We start from the raw sequence: 16,209 nt of genomic DNA, 5'->3' as shown, positions 1-16,209 counted from the left end.
GCTGTTTGCTGTGGCTCTGCACCTGCTGTCCTCCTGGTGCCCCATAGCTCTGCTTATCTGCTTCTCTCTCTCTCTGCCAATCCCTGTGAGCCAAAGGGCCAAAGCTGCAATTGTGTCCGTTCTCACGGCTGTTGTCAACAGCTGCAAAGGAAGAACTGAAATACCACTGTGCTGTGAGGGAAGCTGTAGTAAGAAACTTGAAACTTTGCACTGTAATGCTGTTGTAGCTGCGGGATGGGGCGATTTCATGCAGCAGCTCTATGAGTAGAGGTTGTCCGTACCAGAAATCCAAAGGCAGGGGCTGAATCTCCCGATTTCAGCAGAGTAGCAGAGCAGTGTGAGTGTGGATCTGCCTTCTCAGAGCTTCTTTGGGCTTCACTTGTTCCAATGCTCCTTTGTCTCAGGATGCTGCATCTTGCCAGCCTGCTCGCAGCATCTCTTGCTGGGAACGTGCACAATCCTGAGCTCATATGGAGCAAAAAGCAAAGGCACTGCATCTCTTCCTTCTACCAGAGCAAGCTTCTTAGTCCTCTTCTTGCCTGCTTGTATTGTGTGTTATCTGTCAGTGATAAGTGTTACTCTAAACAGAGGCACCTGCTTCCAGGTACCCCCATTTGGGACACATGGCTGTGCCATCCCACAGCCCCTCCCTGTTTCCCACTGAGACACAACGTGGTGCTGAGTCCTTTGTTCCCATCAGGATGCTGATTGTGCTCAGTAATGGCATTTGTTCCGAGCCAGAGAAAACATGGGGCCTCTCAAAAAAGCTCATACTGTACTTTAAAATAAATAAATAAGCAGGCAGCACAAAGAAGGCACTGTCACCGGGCCCTTTCCAGCTCTCTAATTAACCAATATTGTGGCAGAGAAAGATTTCCCACCGTCAGCAAAGAGCTGGCACTGCCTGCTTTGCTTTTGGTCCTCTGGGGAGTTGAAGCAGGGTGAGTGCCCTCGCTGCAGTGCAGAGAATAACGTGAAACTCAGCTGTTGGCTTCTCAGGGTGCAATGATGAGCTTCGGTTTGCGTTGTCCATTGTGAGTGGTGCTGTTAGAGGCTGTGGTGCAGTCCTTCCTGGTGATCTGCTTTCTGTGAGCAGGAGGTGATGTGGGAGATGTGAGTGTGGATCTGCACGTGGGGATGTGAACCTGCAAAATGCCATTGCAGTGTCCTGTCCTTTGTCTGGGGTGATGCTGTCCAACCCCGGGGCTGTTGGCATGGCATCTTCTTGGGCCTTCCTTGCTTCCATTTCCTCTTTTTGTTCCGTTTCTTTCATTCCATTGAGGTCAGTGGATGCCTTGTGCTGTCCGTGTGTGAGTGCATCTGTTATAGCTGCAGCCCTGTTCAGTGTGTGCACAAAGGCAGAGGACACAGGCCTGCCCATGGTGGGCTTTGCAGCCCATTGCCCAGGAGCATCTCCTGCTGCAGGATGGGGAGGGCACACATTTGCCACCAAAATGTGGCTTTTAGAGGGTGATGGGCTGGTGCTGTTCTGCAGAGCTGTGCTCACAGCAGACCATGGTGCAGTCACAGGAGCACCGTCTGTTTCTATTTCACGGCCACAGGCTGCAGCTTTGTTAGACCTGGGCTGGGTAGTTTCACACTTTGGTGGCAAAATCTGCCTGGGTTTAATCCCTCATTATTGAAGGCAGAATTTGAGTTCCTTTAAAATAGGGCAGCTTTGTTCTTCACCGTCCGTTTAAGGTTTTCTGAGTCTGAAGCGATTCTTGATGGAGGATCAATGGACCTATTCACGGCTCGGGTTCAGAATGAAGGACTCAGGGAGCAGCAGCATCTGTGCGTCTTTGTCTGCCGTGATCTTGGGAGAATAAAGCAGACCCTTCTGACTGCTTGTAAGGAGAGGCTGCTGCCTGCACTGTAATGCTTCACAAGCACTGGGCGATGCTTGCAGGCTCGGAGATGAGCTGCAGCCGTGCTCAGCCATCGCACCACGATCAATGTTCTGCTGCAGCCATGCAGTTATCCCTCTTTCCAGCACTGCTGCCAGGAGCTGCTGAACAAAGACTGACAAAACGCAGCTGCATCGAGGAAGTGCATGGAATGCAGTGAGTTCAGTGTTTGAAGGGAAGTCTGCAATGGTGGGGAAACACCCTCCAAACTCAGTTTCTTTCCAACATGCTCTATAATGCCTTAATCAGAAGCATATGGTGAATTCATGGCATGCCCAGAAAGCCATCAAGATGCACCAATAGCAACGGCTGTTGCTAAAAGGACTGTGTTTCTCTGCTCCCCCCCCACAGCACTGCTCCTGTTCCCACTCTGCACTGCAGGAGCAGCCCCCACCGCCCTGCAGCCGATCTGGGAATGATTTGAAACAAAACCCTGCAGTCCTTTGGCCTGAAAATCACTGCGAGTTGATTGGGAACGGCTGTGGCCACACATATGTGGAATGGCAGAAAGTGGGAGGAGGTAACGGTGGCAGATACACCCCCAGCCTCTTGCTGAAGGCCGGGCAGGGAGTGCAGCCCAAACAGCCCCAGTCCTGGTCTCCATCCCAGGAGGCAGCAGCCGTTTTCCTCCAGCACTTAATAACTAAGGAAGGCAGTGAGAAGCACAACAGCTAAAAGCAGCGCTTTCCAAAGCTCTGTGGGTATGCTGCTCTGAGCAGGGGGGTCCTGTTTGAGGCTTGGCCCTGCGTGGCTGGCAGTGCTCTCATTATCTCTCACTGCTGCATTTCCTTCCTCCCATGTTTCCCAGCAGCTCTGTGACCGTGCCCAGCTCTGCTCTGGGTGCAGCCCCCAGCACCAGGCATTGCCCAGCTCACTGCTGTGTGATGCTGCTCACAGCGTGGGCACGCACGGCCCTGTTGTGTCAGTCAGTGCTGTGGCAGGTGCTGCAAATAACCTCACTTGCTTTCTGCAGCCCTTGCAGATAGGGAGGGGTAGCAGCCCTCGCCTTTCCCCTCCTCCCGTGCTGCAGCATCACCCTTCATGTTGTCCCTCACAGCCAAAGGACCCCTCCTTGCTCTGACACCTCAAACCCCCCAGCACTCAGGGCTCTGCCGTTTCCCTTCCTCATCTCTTCTTGCTGTAGGCGATGGCAGCTGACGGGAAGATGACTGTGAACTCGATGGGATCAATGCCTCCTTGCAAGCGGGTGATGAAAATCATAATCCAGCCCTTATGAAGGGTTGGGAATCCTCTCAGCAAACAGACACAGGAGGCTTTTGAAATGGTGCCTCCACCCCATGTGACATTAGCACCAAACCAACCCGAGTGTGGCAAAGAAAACCTTATTTTTTGGTGCGGGCCCTTTGCTCCTAAATGAATCCCTAGAAATGCAGAGGGGTCAGGCTTATTTCTTGCTCCTGACGGTGCAGAATGCAATAGCCAGGTCTCATGGCATCAGCTGTCCTTCCAAGTAGCCCCCAGTTACCTCACTGCATGCATCCCCCTCCCTGTTCTGTTCCAGCTGGAATGTGGGTCTTAGCGAAATACCGCAGCTACTGAACCCAGTGTGTTGTGCCAAACCCAGTGTGTGTCAGCTCCTGCTTCTAAGCAGGAAGGTGCATGTTGTGCGGTGTATTTTTGTTCCCTTGATATTAATGGGTCCCAGCCTGCAAGGTCTGCCCCTTTCTGCAGATGGGCTCTGCACTTAAGGTGATGTGGTTTATGTTATCCCTGCGGACAGGGCTCGCTTTGCAGCTCTGACAGATGGGGGTTTGCTGCTTTGTGCCTTTGCTCCGCTCCAGGAGCTGCAGTGATTGGAGCAGCATCCCGGGGGTGCGGGCAGATGGCTCTGTAGGGCTGAATGTGGTGCAGGGGTCAGCTGCAGGGTAACGCGGGGTCAAGTGGCCCCTGCTGCAGGAGGATCCTATGGAGCTGGGCTGTTGCTGGTCTGAGCCCTCAGATTTCTGCAGGGATTGATGATGGGATGGGATGGGATGGGATGGGATGGGGTGGGATGGGATGGGATGGGATGGGATGGGATGGGATGGGATGGGATGGACCCGTGGCTGGTAGCACTCTGATGGCAGTAGGATGGCAGCATCTGGAAAGCACTGCTTTAGAAAGCTAATTCTGGACTCAGACTTTAAGTAGAAGAGAACCTGCATATTTCTAGGCTTTGAGGTGAGATTTTTACCTCTGTGTGAGGAAAGGGAATGGAGGGAATAGTGTTCTGTTGAGCTTGTTATCTTCTTTCCATAGAGCCTAAAAAACAACCAACCCACAGGTGGATGTTTCCATTAAGAGCAGTGGGGTGGGAGAGGCAGCTAATCTGGTTTCCAATGGTGTTGAAAAACAATATCCATGAGACAAAACTGAACAGATCCTGAAGCTTCGGGGCCATCCCTGCACTGCCTGGACAGTGAGGAGCTGTGCTGTCTGGCTCAGCTGCTTTCCAGCTGCAATCTGATGCTCGTAGGGCGATCAGAAGCTCCGTGCAGGCTCACAAGAGCCATTCTTCAGCACTTTTTATGGAGATGGATAGGCTGTAATTAACGGGCCATGGAAACAACCCGCTTGGATGAAATACCGCGTGCTGGAAGGCCTTCATTTAACCATTGATTCAAAGAGCAATCCAAGGGAGGGAGGTGCTGAGCTCAGTGGCTTTGTGCAGATGAAGATAACTTCTGTCTCCCGGGGAAACCTTATCTGTGGTGGGAACAGAGCAGCAAGGTTCTGGTGCTGCCGGACATGTGTGGGGCTGCGCAGTGGGCTGGGAAGGCTGGCTGTGCCAAAGGCACCTGCAGCATATTTTGAATGTAGTCCCAGAGCACTGCTCAAAATGGGGCTCTGCCACCCATGGGTGTCCTTCTTGGCCAGCTCAGGACTTGCATGGTGTTCTTCCAGTGCTTTGTTCTCCGTGCTCCCTTCACTTGATCAAGGATGTGCCAGCATCAGTGCTGGGTCCCTGCAGCCACCTGATGCTTAACAGTGACCCTGGGTCTGACTGCTGAGATGTTGGGTTGAGAAAAAGGAAAAGGTGATGTGCAGAGGGATGCTTTCAATTTCCCATTGAGCAATGGGTCTGAATATTCCAGCTATGACATCTGGATAGATATTACAGCACCGTGCTGTGATTTATGTCCTCCTCACAGTTACAGATAAGATCTAAATGGCCTCGTTACGGCACCGTTTAGCTACTAGAGCCAGGATTTAAGTTGTGTTAATTCCAGCTGCTGGGCCAAAAACTCAAGAAGTGCTCGCACAGTGTAAATATTTAATAGACGATTGCCATTGAGAAGATTAACGGCTCTCCAGCAACTCTTTGGATGGGCGGAGCTGGGTTGCAGCTCTCTGGTTTCCATCAAGGCAATGAATTTTAGCAGTGATCTCCCTGGAAAGCTGATCTAAGCCTCTTAGGTATATTCCATGGAGCCAGCTTGGCTCTGTGCACGTTGCTCGTATGGCAGTCCCTTGTCACAGCTTTGCTTTGGGTTGACCATGGGGCATCCTGGACAAAGACAACCCAGCTGAATTTGTCTCTTTTCCTGTACAAACTCATGCCAAAAGCTGTGCTGAGAGAATAGAAAGCAGCTTCAGCAGGAATTATTCTGATTCTTTATGCTCTGATTCCTAGGAGGATGACGAGAAGATAATTCAAGAGATTCAGAAGGAGGCTGAAGAGGAGCAGAGGAAGAAAAATGGAGGTAAGTTGCTTTGCTTTGAGATCAGACCAAGGATGACTGCAGAGTGTGGGGCTCCCAGCTCTGGGTTTGCTGTTTTCTTTGAACACTGCATGCAAACCATCGCACTGTTCCTGCTGGGAACCTGCCTGGCTTTGAAGTGGTGTTGCTTGCAGGTGTTGGTGGGACAGTGGGGAGAAAAGGGAACAGAGGCACGCAGGGGGCAGCCCTACATGAGTGTGCTCGTGCTGTGCTGCTGATGGAAGGAGCCAACCTTCCAACCTCGTGCCTATGCTCCATGCAGGGAGTGAGAGCAAGGATGTTCTGGGAGGAGAAGGGGCAAGAGTGCTTGAGGAACGTGCTGGGGATGGTGGGTGTGAGACTGCAGGCCAAGGCTGGTGAGGAGGATGACTGGTTCCTCCGCTTCCTTCCTCTGCAGAGAACAGCTTCAAGCGGATCGGCCCTCCGGTGGAAAAGCCCATGGAGAAAATGCAGAGAATTGAAGTCATCCCCAGACCTGTTCCTCAGAACCTCCATCAGCCACGGATGCCTCCTTACCCCTTTGTGCACCCTCCTTTCCCTCTGCCTCCCGTCCGTCCCATGTACAACAACATCCCCCTCAACATCGGCCCCATCCCCGCCCCCTACGTGCCCCCATTGCCCAACATGAGGGTGAACTATGATTTTCCCCAGATCAACGTTCAGCTGGAGCACAACTTGCCTATGCACTTCGGCCCTCAGCCTCGGCACCGCTTCTGACCTGGTTTGAATAGTGTTGGTCACTGCAGGACGAAGCCCCCCAGTAACATCACCCCGTCCTGCTGCAGCCCCCACCATAACCAGCTGCAAGGGGAGCTGCTGTGACTCACACACACCTGCACTACACCCTTATCTATAGCTTCTCCGGACCTTTACAATCAAACATTTCAACCTGTCCTGCAACAGGGCTTGGTGCTGCATTTCCAAGGTCTCTTCCTATGTTGGGAGTCCTTTTTTATTTTGTTGGGTTTTTTTTTTTTTTTTGTTTTTTTATTTTTATTTTTATTTGGCAAAGACTATTCAGACAGCTGCTGGGAGGGAAAATGAGACTTATGGAGCACAGGGGATACAGAAGATCCTTGGGAGTCTTCCAAAACTCCAACCTCCCTGCTGGCCAGAGCAGCTGCAACAGCCTGAGTCCTGTGGGAAGGGAGGAGGGACTTGGCACCTGAGTAAGACCTTCAGGAACAAGGTAATGGGACTCGGCTGCCCTAAGCCCAAGGTTTGGGGTTCCCATCTTCTCCAGCATCCCTGTAACCTGCTAACACCTCCCAGCAGAAATAAATTGTTCCAAACCAAGTTAACGTAGTGTACTTAGCATTTCTCACTCTGCAAGGAGTGAGGGGATGCAGCAGCCATTTCATTGCTCAGTTCTTGTCCTGCAGCCCACAGCCACGTCCCATCTCAGGGCTCCAGGAAGCAGAAAACTCGGCCACCCCGATCCTTGAGAGCACAGTTTGCCCCTCCTGGGGGCTCAGGTGTTCTTCCCCAGCAGGAAGCTGCCCCCAGCATCCAGCACATGCCCTTCCTTTTGCTGTTCCCATGCGGAACATGCCAGTTTCTGGCATCAGTCAGGGATAGGTAATAGGCAGCTGTGTGTGATGTGTGCTGTGGTGTAAGTGTTGGTAACCACCAGCATCTTCTGCTCACAGTGGCTGTGCTTTGTGTCTGGGACAGCCCCAACAAGAGGGGCAAACCCAGCAGGAGCTCCAGGCTGGCTCTTACCCACCCCGTGTGCAGTAGTTCCCGGGTTGTTTGGGCTGTGCTGCATCCTGCTGTCCCCTGCTGAGAACCAGCCTGCAGCTCCCTGCTGCCTTTCCCCCACGTCCCACCATCCAGGTGTCCCCAGGCTGTTTGTTTGTCAGGTAGCATTTCCTTGCCTTGCAGAGTTCAGTCTGTTCTCAGACATTTCCTGTGGGTTGAATGTATCCTACCAAGCGTTCCCATCCCTCAGTGCCATGGTCTCTAACATTAATAACTCAGTGGCATTTACTTGCTGCTGTCACTTATATCTATTTTTTTAATATAATTTGTGTTATTTTTCCTCCTTAGTTAATTCCCAGAGGCAGCCCCAAGGCCGATGTGCTTGAGATCTGCCCACCTCTCTGACAGGTGGGTGGTGGGAGCTCAGAGTGCCTCTGCCCTGGGGGTGGAGGTGGCACTCAGTGCTCTGCTGCAGCTCATCTGGCTCCATCTGCTCTGCGTTGGTGCAGCACTGCAGGATCTCTTGCAGGCACAGTGTCACCCTTTGCTGCTCTCGTGTTCAGCTCCTGTGTGCCCCCTCAGCGCAGGGGGAGCAAAAGTTGGGCTTCCATTCCCTCTTGATGCTTTGCAGAGATGCACGGCTGCATTGCAACCTCAGCCTGGGCAGGGAGAAGCGCAGAGATGAAGGGACAGGAGTGTGGGGCTCTGTCCCCATGTCTGTGGGTCAGCACCATCACCTCCATGGGGCACAGGGCTCATCCTGCTGCCCCAGAGTGATGTCCCACTGCAGGGAGAGCCGTGGTGGGTTAAAGAGAGGGGCAGGGATGGGGCTGTTCCCCTGCATGGCCATGGTGCCCTGTGCCTGGGCTGCTCCTTCCCTCTGGCCTGGGAGATGCCCAGCGGTGCTTCCTGATCATGTTTGAGTCCATTGCTGGTTTGGGTTGTTCTGTTACAAAAGCAAAAGCCCTGCACAGCTGGCAGAGCCCTGGGTCTGGTTGTGTCCCCTCGTGCCCTGGAGGAGCCGTGGCTGCATCCTTTACCAGGTACTCATTATGGTTAATTGCGGTGTCCCATTTAACTTGCCTTAAAGGTGGGAAGAGAAACCTTAGTATTTGCACTTAGCAAAATGTCCTGTTAAGAGAAACAAACCCTGTAAAGACGTGCATGTTCTGCAACTTTGTATAACATTAAGCCGAAAGCAAATAGGTTGGTTTATTGAAATAAAATAAAGGAATATTTTTATTTACCTTCTGGTAGTAAAAACCCTTCTCATATCCGGTGTGTACAGAGGTTGCCCTGTATTATATTGTAACTTGGATTTTTTTCTTCTTTTTTTTTTTTGTAAATAAATCTGTGCATTCTGGTTTCCAGTTCCAGGCTGTGCTTATGGGATGGGTGGGGGGGAGCAGATACATCCCCATTCCCCCCCTCTCAACTTAATGCTCTCCAAATGCTGTCGGGAGAAATGGAATAGAAAATGGTTCCCAGTCGCTGCTGTAAATGGAAACCAGGAGGTGTGAGCGCGGCTCAGCGGGGCGCGGGGCTGAAGGCGAGAAGTGCTGACGTTTCCTGCACAGCTTTAATGTTGGCCTTGTTTATAACAGCGGAATCGCATCCTTCCTCTGCTCAGCCCTTGTTTGCAGCACAGGGTCCTGCACATGCTCTGGGATGTGCTGCACTGAGTGCTTTGCTTCCCCCCCTTTCTTTATCTCCCCAGTGCACAGGAGGAGCAGTTCTGACCCACAGCAGCTCTGTAGCATCCAGGGGGCTGCAGGGCATCACAAAATGCACCCCAGCCTCCATCCAGCAACTGCTTTGAGGCTGAAGGAAGGAGCCAATGGGTACCACTATCACCCAGCACTGCCTGGCCCCAGACCCACAGCTCCAGCTGACAGGCTGTGCCCCATAGATGCCAATGGGGTGAGGACCCCCCCACCCCGGAGCCCCAACAGACCACACGTCACCGCTCGTATCCGAATGCAGGTCTTGCTTCTTTTTATTATTCACTTTTCTCCAGTTTGTAGCTATTTGTTGTTGTTTAAGTTATACAAATGGCACTTACAAAAAAAAATAATAATAATAATTAGGAAAAAAAAAAAAAACAACAAGAAGTTCTAAAACCAACACCCCCAAAACAAACAAAAACCCCCCCATGGAATTAAACTTCAGAGTGAGATGCTTACGGAGGGTCACAACAGGAGACGGGAGGTGAGGACCTAAAGTCACACAGAGCGGGGTGGGGGGGGGGACAAAGGAGACACAGTGGGTGACAAGGCAGCAAAGTGTGTGCCAGGGTGAGGGGCCACCCGGGCTCCATCAGGACACTTCTTCCTTGGGAGGCAGCGGGTGCTGGAGCCGAGGCGGTGTCCCCATGCTGGGGATGGGGCGGCGGGAGCGTAGCACCGAGCCCTGGTTGGAGGGATGGCAGAGCTTTAAGGCTGCAGAGCCCCGGGTTATGGCACAGCGGTGGCACCGCCACAGCCCTCGGGTTGGAGCTGGGGGTGGAAGGCTGCGGTGTCTGCAGGGAGCCCGAAGGATGAAGTGCCCCAACACCTTAAGGAACAGCTGGGCATCGCCAGCATCGTTCCATGAGCACAGAGCACAGTGCTGCCGACAGCGTACATAAATACGGACTAACAAAAATACTGTTTTGGTCATTAATCTTTCTTGCTGTTTCCAGTCAGGAGGTGGCACACGGCCGCAGCCTGGGAGGAACCCACAGGAGCCGCCCAGCCCGGCAATGGGCACTCAGTGATTGGCATCACTGTTCCAGTATTCAATAAGGAAAAAAATAAACCCAAACCCCAAAAAAAACCCAAAATAAGTACTGAGCAGATCTCACTGTGCAACGTTTGTGAAGGAATTTGTTCTGCATACGGACAGCTGCAGGTTTGCTGCCAGCTGGTGCCCATGCCCAGCAATGGGGAGAGAATGGGGGCTGTGTGCCCCCACACCGTCCTCTTATCACCAATGTGGGGCAGTTATTCCTTCTTGTTTGTTTTCCAATAGGGGAAGGGAAAATAGAAGGACTGGGGTGATGCTCAGAGCCAGAGTGGGCACAACAGCCCCTGGGGGCAACCACCTCCAACACAACGCACTGGGCTCTATGGGGAGGGCGAGCCAGGCTGGAAATCCTTGCACAGAGAGGAGAAATTAAACCAAAAAAAGAACCAAACCCCCAAAATAAACCCAACCCAACCAAACAGACAGGGGGAAAGAGAGGTTGGCAATGGGAGGTAACGCTAAAGTGCATCAATATTCCCAGAGGGTGGAGGCGTCGATGGTGTCGGCGGATGCCTTGAGGACCCCGGCGTGGTCACCCTTCAGGTATTTGCCATTGATTTTGATGGCCACTTTGTTATAGTCGCAGAACTCAAAAAAGAAGTCCACGGGTGTATCGCTGCTGCTGGTGACGGACGACTCACTGCCCACCATCCAGTACTTCCCAGTGGTATCTGTGGGTAGATGGGAGCTGTGAGCCACCATGAGGGCCCAGATGGGGCATCCAACCCCAAAAATCCCCCCAGACCCTCCAAGCAATGACAGTCACACATCACCCCAGGCCGCAGGCTCACCCTTGATGTTGTAGGCTCCGTCGTTGAACTCCAACTGGAAGACGTCATAGGAGGAGCGGTTGGAGTCCAGGGTGCCGGTCACCTTCCGGCAGCCGATGAAGCCGTGCTCACCACGCAGCACAATGATGGGTCTGTTGATCAGCTTCATCACAAAGTGCTCCGTCTCACCTGCACCGGGGGACAGCAGCCGTGAGTGCGGGGTCCCATGGGTGGCACCATAGACATGGTGAGTGGTGTTCCCATTTGTCACCCACCCGCCCCCTTAGGGTGCCTCAGAGCCCCGGATCCCTTACCTGCTGTCTCCATGGAAGCTGCCAGCTGCCCGTTCTTCTTTGCTGTCACATATTTGCCATTGGCGGCCCGCAGGGTGATGCGCTTGTCACACCACTCGATGTCGAAGTAGCAGCTGGCGTTCCTAAGGGCAGAGAGTGGCTCAGCGGGGATATGGGGACCCCTGGGGGTTGGGGACAGCCAAAGGGGGGTGTCCAGGTTGGCTGGGATTATGGTGGATGGGGGAAGCTGTGTGAGAAAAGACCCCAACCCCAAGGACAGCAGGTAACAGCAACACAAGACATGATGGCCTTCAGATGCACAGGGGGAGGCTCAGGTTGGCTATTAGGAAATGGATCTTCTCCAACCTCAATGATTCCATGTTTTTGGCAGCTCCAGCCTTCCCCAAGGCCCTGGGAATTCTCATTTTGGGGTGAGCACCTGGGTTCCTCCCTGCTGCCCAAATCCCTGCACCCAATGGAGAAGGCAAAGGGGTCCCAGAGCAGCGGGGGGGCACGAGGCAGGGACTCACTTTGTGGAGGCGGTGGACTGGATGCCCCCATTGGAGGTGAGGGTCCAGTACTTGCCCGTGTAGGTGCGGAAGGCACATTTCTTGGTGTCCTTGTTGATCTCCAGCTGGTAGGTCTCCTGGTCGCCCTCCTCATCCTGGTTGGCCGACAGGTCCATCCCTGCAGCCATATGCACACAGGTTGGTCTCCCTCTAAGCATCCAGGTCCAACCCCAGCTTCCCATGCAGATGCTCATGCACAGGGCCAGCCCCCAGCTCAGGGCTCCAGCACACAATCCAATGGAGACAGACTTGCCTATCTCACATGCAAATAGGCCGTGTGTTGTTTTTGCCGTGGGAGGTGACAGCAGGGTGACTCAAGCCATTAAAGCAGTGCCACCATGAATCCCCACTTCAGGGCTGTGTTTAAGGACCATGAGATGGGGCAGCCACTCTGTGTATCTGCCACAGGACCGGCCTTGTGCCTTGCAGACGCTGCATGCAGGAGCTGCCTGTTGGAAGGGAATGTTTGCTTTCCCAGCATGGAAAGCAGTGCCAAACCCACTGCCTTTGTTCAGCACTGAGAGCAAAACCTCGCTGCCCCCCCTGCACACTGCAGCCCCCAGCGGGATGCTGGGACAGCTCCAGCCCCCTGCACAGACCCTGTGCTGTGCACACCTCCATGCTCTATCTGTGCCGGGTATTTTGCTGGCTCCTGGGCCTGCAGACACAGTGCGCAGCCTGGAGCTGCTTTGCACTGCAAGGGAGGAGCAGGAGGTGCCCCCGAGCTCCCACCTGGGCTGGGTTTGGGGAGGGATTTTGCTTTATCCTCTGCCAGGCGGGGGAGCAGCCGCAGGGCCCACAGAGAGGAGGGGGGATGTGGAGGGGGAGGGGGGTCTCCCACCACCCCCCAGCCCAAATGCAGGGTTGGGTTACTGCATGTCAGCGGAAAGGAATGCAATTAGGGCTGCAGGGGGGGAGGCTTCAAAGGGCTGTGAGGGAGCAGGAGGGCTGGGGCTGCAGGGGGTGGATGCAACCCGACCATGTCCCTCTGTTTCCCTCCCCCCCCATCCCAGCCACGTGTCCCCACTTGCTGCCCCCAGCAGAACTGCTCTGCTCCCCGCTGCGGGCGTTCTTTAATTACTGCTGTTGGTAAATGCAGAGTCTGGAGCCAGCACGACGCTCCCTGACCTTGACGAAGCTGCTAATTACAGCTGGAGGCAAGGAGGGGGGAGGGCCCCAAAAAATTCCCTGCGTGGGCACCCAACGGCTGGGGAGGAACCCAAAGGGTGGCTGTAGGGCCCCCACATGTATGACCATGGATGGAGCCAGGCTGGAGGTGAAGACAGAGCATATTCTGCTAAGCCCCCAGCAAGGGCAGCTGGGAGGGACGTGGATGGTTCCAGCATCTCAGGACTGATGGCCAAACCCTCACCCAACTGCCTTCTCCCAAAGCAACTGAAATCCCAGTGCTGCCCTGTGGGAAGAACTGCAAGGAAGGGCAGCACATTCAGGGCTCTCTGGATAAATGTACATTTGCTCAGAGGATGCCCTGCTGTGTGCCCTGAGATGCTGCTGGGAGCCAGCAGGATGGCTCAGATCCCCCTGCAGAGCCCTGCACGTCCCCTCCCCATCCTTCCAGCAGAAATACACTGCACCAGGAAACAAATCCCAACCAATGTTCATCCGGGAGAAGCAGCACCAGGGGTGCAGCCCAGTGAGGGACAACAGGAACTCCATCCCTTCCCCAACCCTGTGCCCACCTTTAGGGTGTGGGGTCTGTAGGGGAGGGGGGCAGGGCAGGAGGATGGCAGCGCTCTGCCCTCGGGGACCCTCCATCCCACAAAGGGCTCTTTGTTGCTGCAGCCACCAGCAGCCATTCAGCAGGGAAGGAAGCTGCACGCTGCTCTGCTGCTTTTTCTTTTATGAATGCAATGGGGCCAGTGTGGGGCTCAGCACCACTCTGAGCATGGCCAGGGGCTCTGCATCAATCTGGGTGCAGGGAGAGACCCCCCGGTAGCCCCCAGCCCCGGTGCTGAGCAGGACCCCGAAGGGATGGATGCAGCCCCATTGCTGGGCACACTGAGCCCCACTGTTACGGATCCCTCCCTGCAGTATTTTTCCTCAGAAAAAGCCCTCGCACTGCAGGGACCCCCCCGTTGCTGGGGAGATCTGCAGCCCCCTTCCCTCCCCGCCCCCATCGCCCAGCACAAAGCCATGGGGCCGGGCTGCTTCCCCCCCTCCCTGCATCCCAGCGCGGGGCCCCCAGCCCGCACCTCACCCCACATCTGGTTTTCCCATCTCCGGTGACAAAGGGCTGCAGCAGCCCTTCCCCCTGCGCTGCGGCAGCGCCCGCCTGCCTCCATCATCCCCCCTGTCCTCCATCCATCCATCCATCCATCCATCCATCCATCCATCCATCCATCCATCCATCCATCCATCCATCCATCCCAGCCTCCCACAGCCGCCATCCTCAACCTCCTCCATCCATCCCCCTCCTGCTCAGCCTCCCACCATCCTCCTCTCCTTCCACCCTCCTCTTCCTCCCGCCACCGCCATCCTGCCTCCATCCCCCTCCTTCCTCCAACCACCTCCTGCTCAGCCTCCCATCACCGCCATCCTCCCCCCATCCTTCACCTCCATCCCCCCTCCACCTCCCTCCATTTCCATCCCCCATCCTCTCTCCCCCAATCCCAACATCGGTCCCCCCCGCAGCCAAACCCCTTTATCTCAGGGGCTGCTCTGCACGCAGCACTCGCTCTCCCGCAGCAAAGTGCTGAGCTCCCCGCGTGCAGATCAGGGTTATGCTGCAACCTTGAAATGTTACATCATTAAATATATATATATATATATATATATAAAGAAAATCCGGGCTCTGTTCTCTGTGCAGCAGCCCCGTGCCCGCACCCATCCCTGCTCTCTGTGCCCCGCGGCTCCCGGGTTTGCCCCCCCCCCACGTTCCCAACCCCGTGTTTGTGGCTCGGTGCCCGTGGAGCGGAGCTGCCACGCGGCCGTGGGGAGCCGAGCACATGGCGGTGGCCTCGAGGGGACGGAGGGGACACAGCGGTGGCACCGCGCCTTTGTGCGGGTTCCGCTCGGGCAGAGCTTTGCTTTCCCCGTGTAACGCCGGCAGAGCTGGGGATGGGGGCGGCACTGCGGCCCGCAGTTATGGGGGAGCTCAGCATCCTGCAGCCCCGCTCCGTGCGATGAACGATGCTCAGGGATGGGGGGGTGGAGGCTGGGAGAGGCTTTGTTGGTGAACAATGAGCGGCTCTGCCTCCGCCACGGCCATGGGAGACTCCACAGAGACCCCCATACACCCTCAGCATGGCACCCCCTCCCCGTGCCCCTCGCCCCGTCCGGGATGCTGTGCTGTAAAGACGGGGGGCTGCGGAATGCGGGGTTGGTGGAACCCAGAGCGCCGTACTGGAAGCGAATGGGAGGAGGGGGAGTCATGGAGAGACGGGAGGTTCGCAGGGGGCAGAGATCCAAAGGAGGGAAGCGGGGACCCCGCGGGAGAGGAGCGAAGGGGGCCGCTGTGCCGCGGGGGGGCACCGTGAGCAGCGATCGATGCCCGAGGGACGAGGGAGGAGCAGAAGCACCGCGGGGCCGCCACGCTCCGCGTCCCCGAGTCACCCACGCGCGTCCCGCTCCCCGCCCGTCGCTCACCTTGCCGGGTGGACACATTGCGGTCGTTCCCAGCGCGCAGCACGACCTGCGGGCAGCTCTGCTCCAGCGCGAACAGCTCGTCCTTCCCCACCTTATTGCTCTTCCCCGCCTTCAGCGTCCCGCTGGGCCCCGACGGCGCCAGGTAGCGGCCCTCCCCGTCGCGGAACGCCACTTTCCCGCAGCGGAACTCCAGCGTGAAGGCGGTGCCGGGCTCGGCGTCGGGCACCAGGCGGCCGTCGGCCCGCAGCAGGCGGTGGTCGCAGCTCTGCAGGCTGTAGCGCTGATCCACGAAGAGCAGCGTGATGAGCGCGTCCACTCCCCACGGCACGTCGCGGTCCACGGCCAGCTCGTCGCGGCGCGGCCCCAGGTGAGCGTAGCGCTTACGGGCCAGGCTGTAGAGGTTGGCCTGGGGGTGCATGGCCAGGTGCACGCTCCACTTCTCGGCGGGGGACACGGACGGGGCGAAGCACGACAGCCGGTCCTCGGTGCCGCCGAAGAAGCGGCGGTGCGGCTCGGACTGCAGCGACCACCGCCCGTCGCCGTGGGCCACCACCAGGAAGCGGCAGTCGGGTCCCGGCTCCTCGCTGTCGCAGCTCACCCGGCCGTCCTTGTCGGCCGCCAGGTAACGGCCCAGGTGGCTCTTGAGCAGCACCGCGCTGGAATCCTCCCCGTCCTGCTCCAGCGTCCAGATCTGCTTCTTCTTCATGCTGGCGGCCGACGCGTTCACCTTGAAGCCGAACGCCTCCGCCGTCAGGTACTTGTTGCCGCAGTTGATCAGCCCGAACTGGATCTGCACCGGTTCCGCCGTTCCGTTCGCCGTCATCGTGGCACTTTCGGCTCCGCTCCGCGCTGCCGCC

General features: G+C 56.0%; 2 protein-coding genes across 16 annotated transcripts in view; one reads left to right on the top strand and one right to left on the bottom strand.

The window, feature by feature from the left end:
* RNF216 (ring finger protein 216) overlaps window positions 1-8,700 on the top strand; it is a 65,219-nt gene extending 56,519 nt beyond the window's left edge. For all 15 annotated transcript variants that reach the window (XM_085513890.1, XM_085513889.1, XM_085513886.1 and 12 more), the window contains 2 exons: window positions 5,542-5,611; window positions 6,027-8,700. In XM_085513890.1, the coding sequence (XP_085370016.1) occupies window positions 5,542-5,611; window positions 6,027-6,346 (390 nt within the window). In that variant the 3' untranslated portion in view covers window positions 6,347-8,700. The remainder of the gene's footprint in view (window positions 1-5,541; window positions 5,612-6,026) is intronic.
* Window positions 8,701-9,302: 602 nt separating this feature from the next.
* Window positions 9,303-16,209, bottom strand: FSCN1 (fascin actin-bundling protein 1). Its single transcript, XM_015876616.3, has 5 exons — window positions 15,353-16,209; window positions 11,708-11,864; window positions 11,199-11,320; window positions 10,906-11,073; window positions 9,303-10,785 (listed from the first exon to the last, which is right to left on the bottom strand). The coding sequence occupies exons 1-5, from the start codon at window positions 16,173-16,175 to the stop codon at window positions 10,583-10,585; spliced, it is 1,473 nt and encodes a 490-aa protein (XP_015732102.1). The 5' UTR covers window positions 16,176-16,209; the 3' UTR covers window positions 9,303-10,582.

This window comes from Coturnix japonica, chromosome 13 (assembly GCF_054131305.1).
Source record: "Coturnix japonica strain WE chromosome 13, WE-NBRP24, whole genome shotgun sequence".
NCBI lineage: Eukaryota > Metazoa > Chordata > Aves > Galliformes > Phasianidae > Coturnix > Coturnix japonica.
The sequence above is the reverse complement of the archived record's forward strand: the minus strand, read 5'-3'. Positions and strand labels throughout refer to the sequence as shown.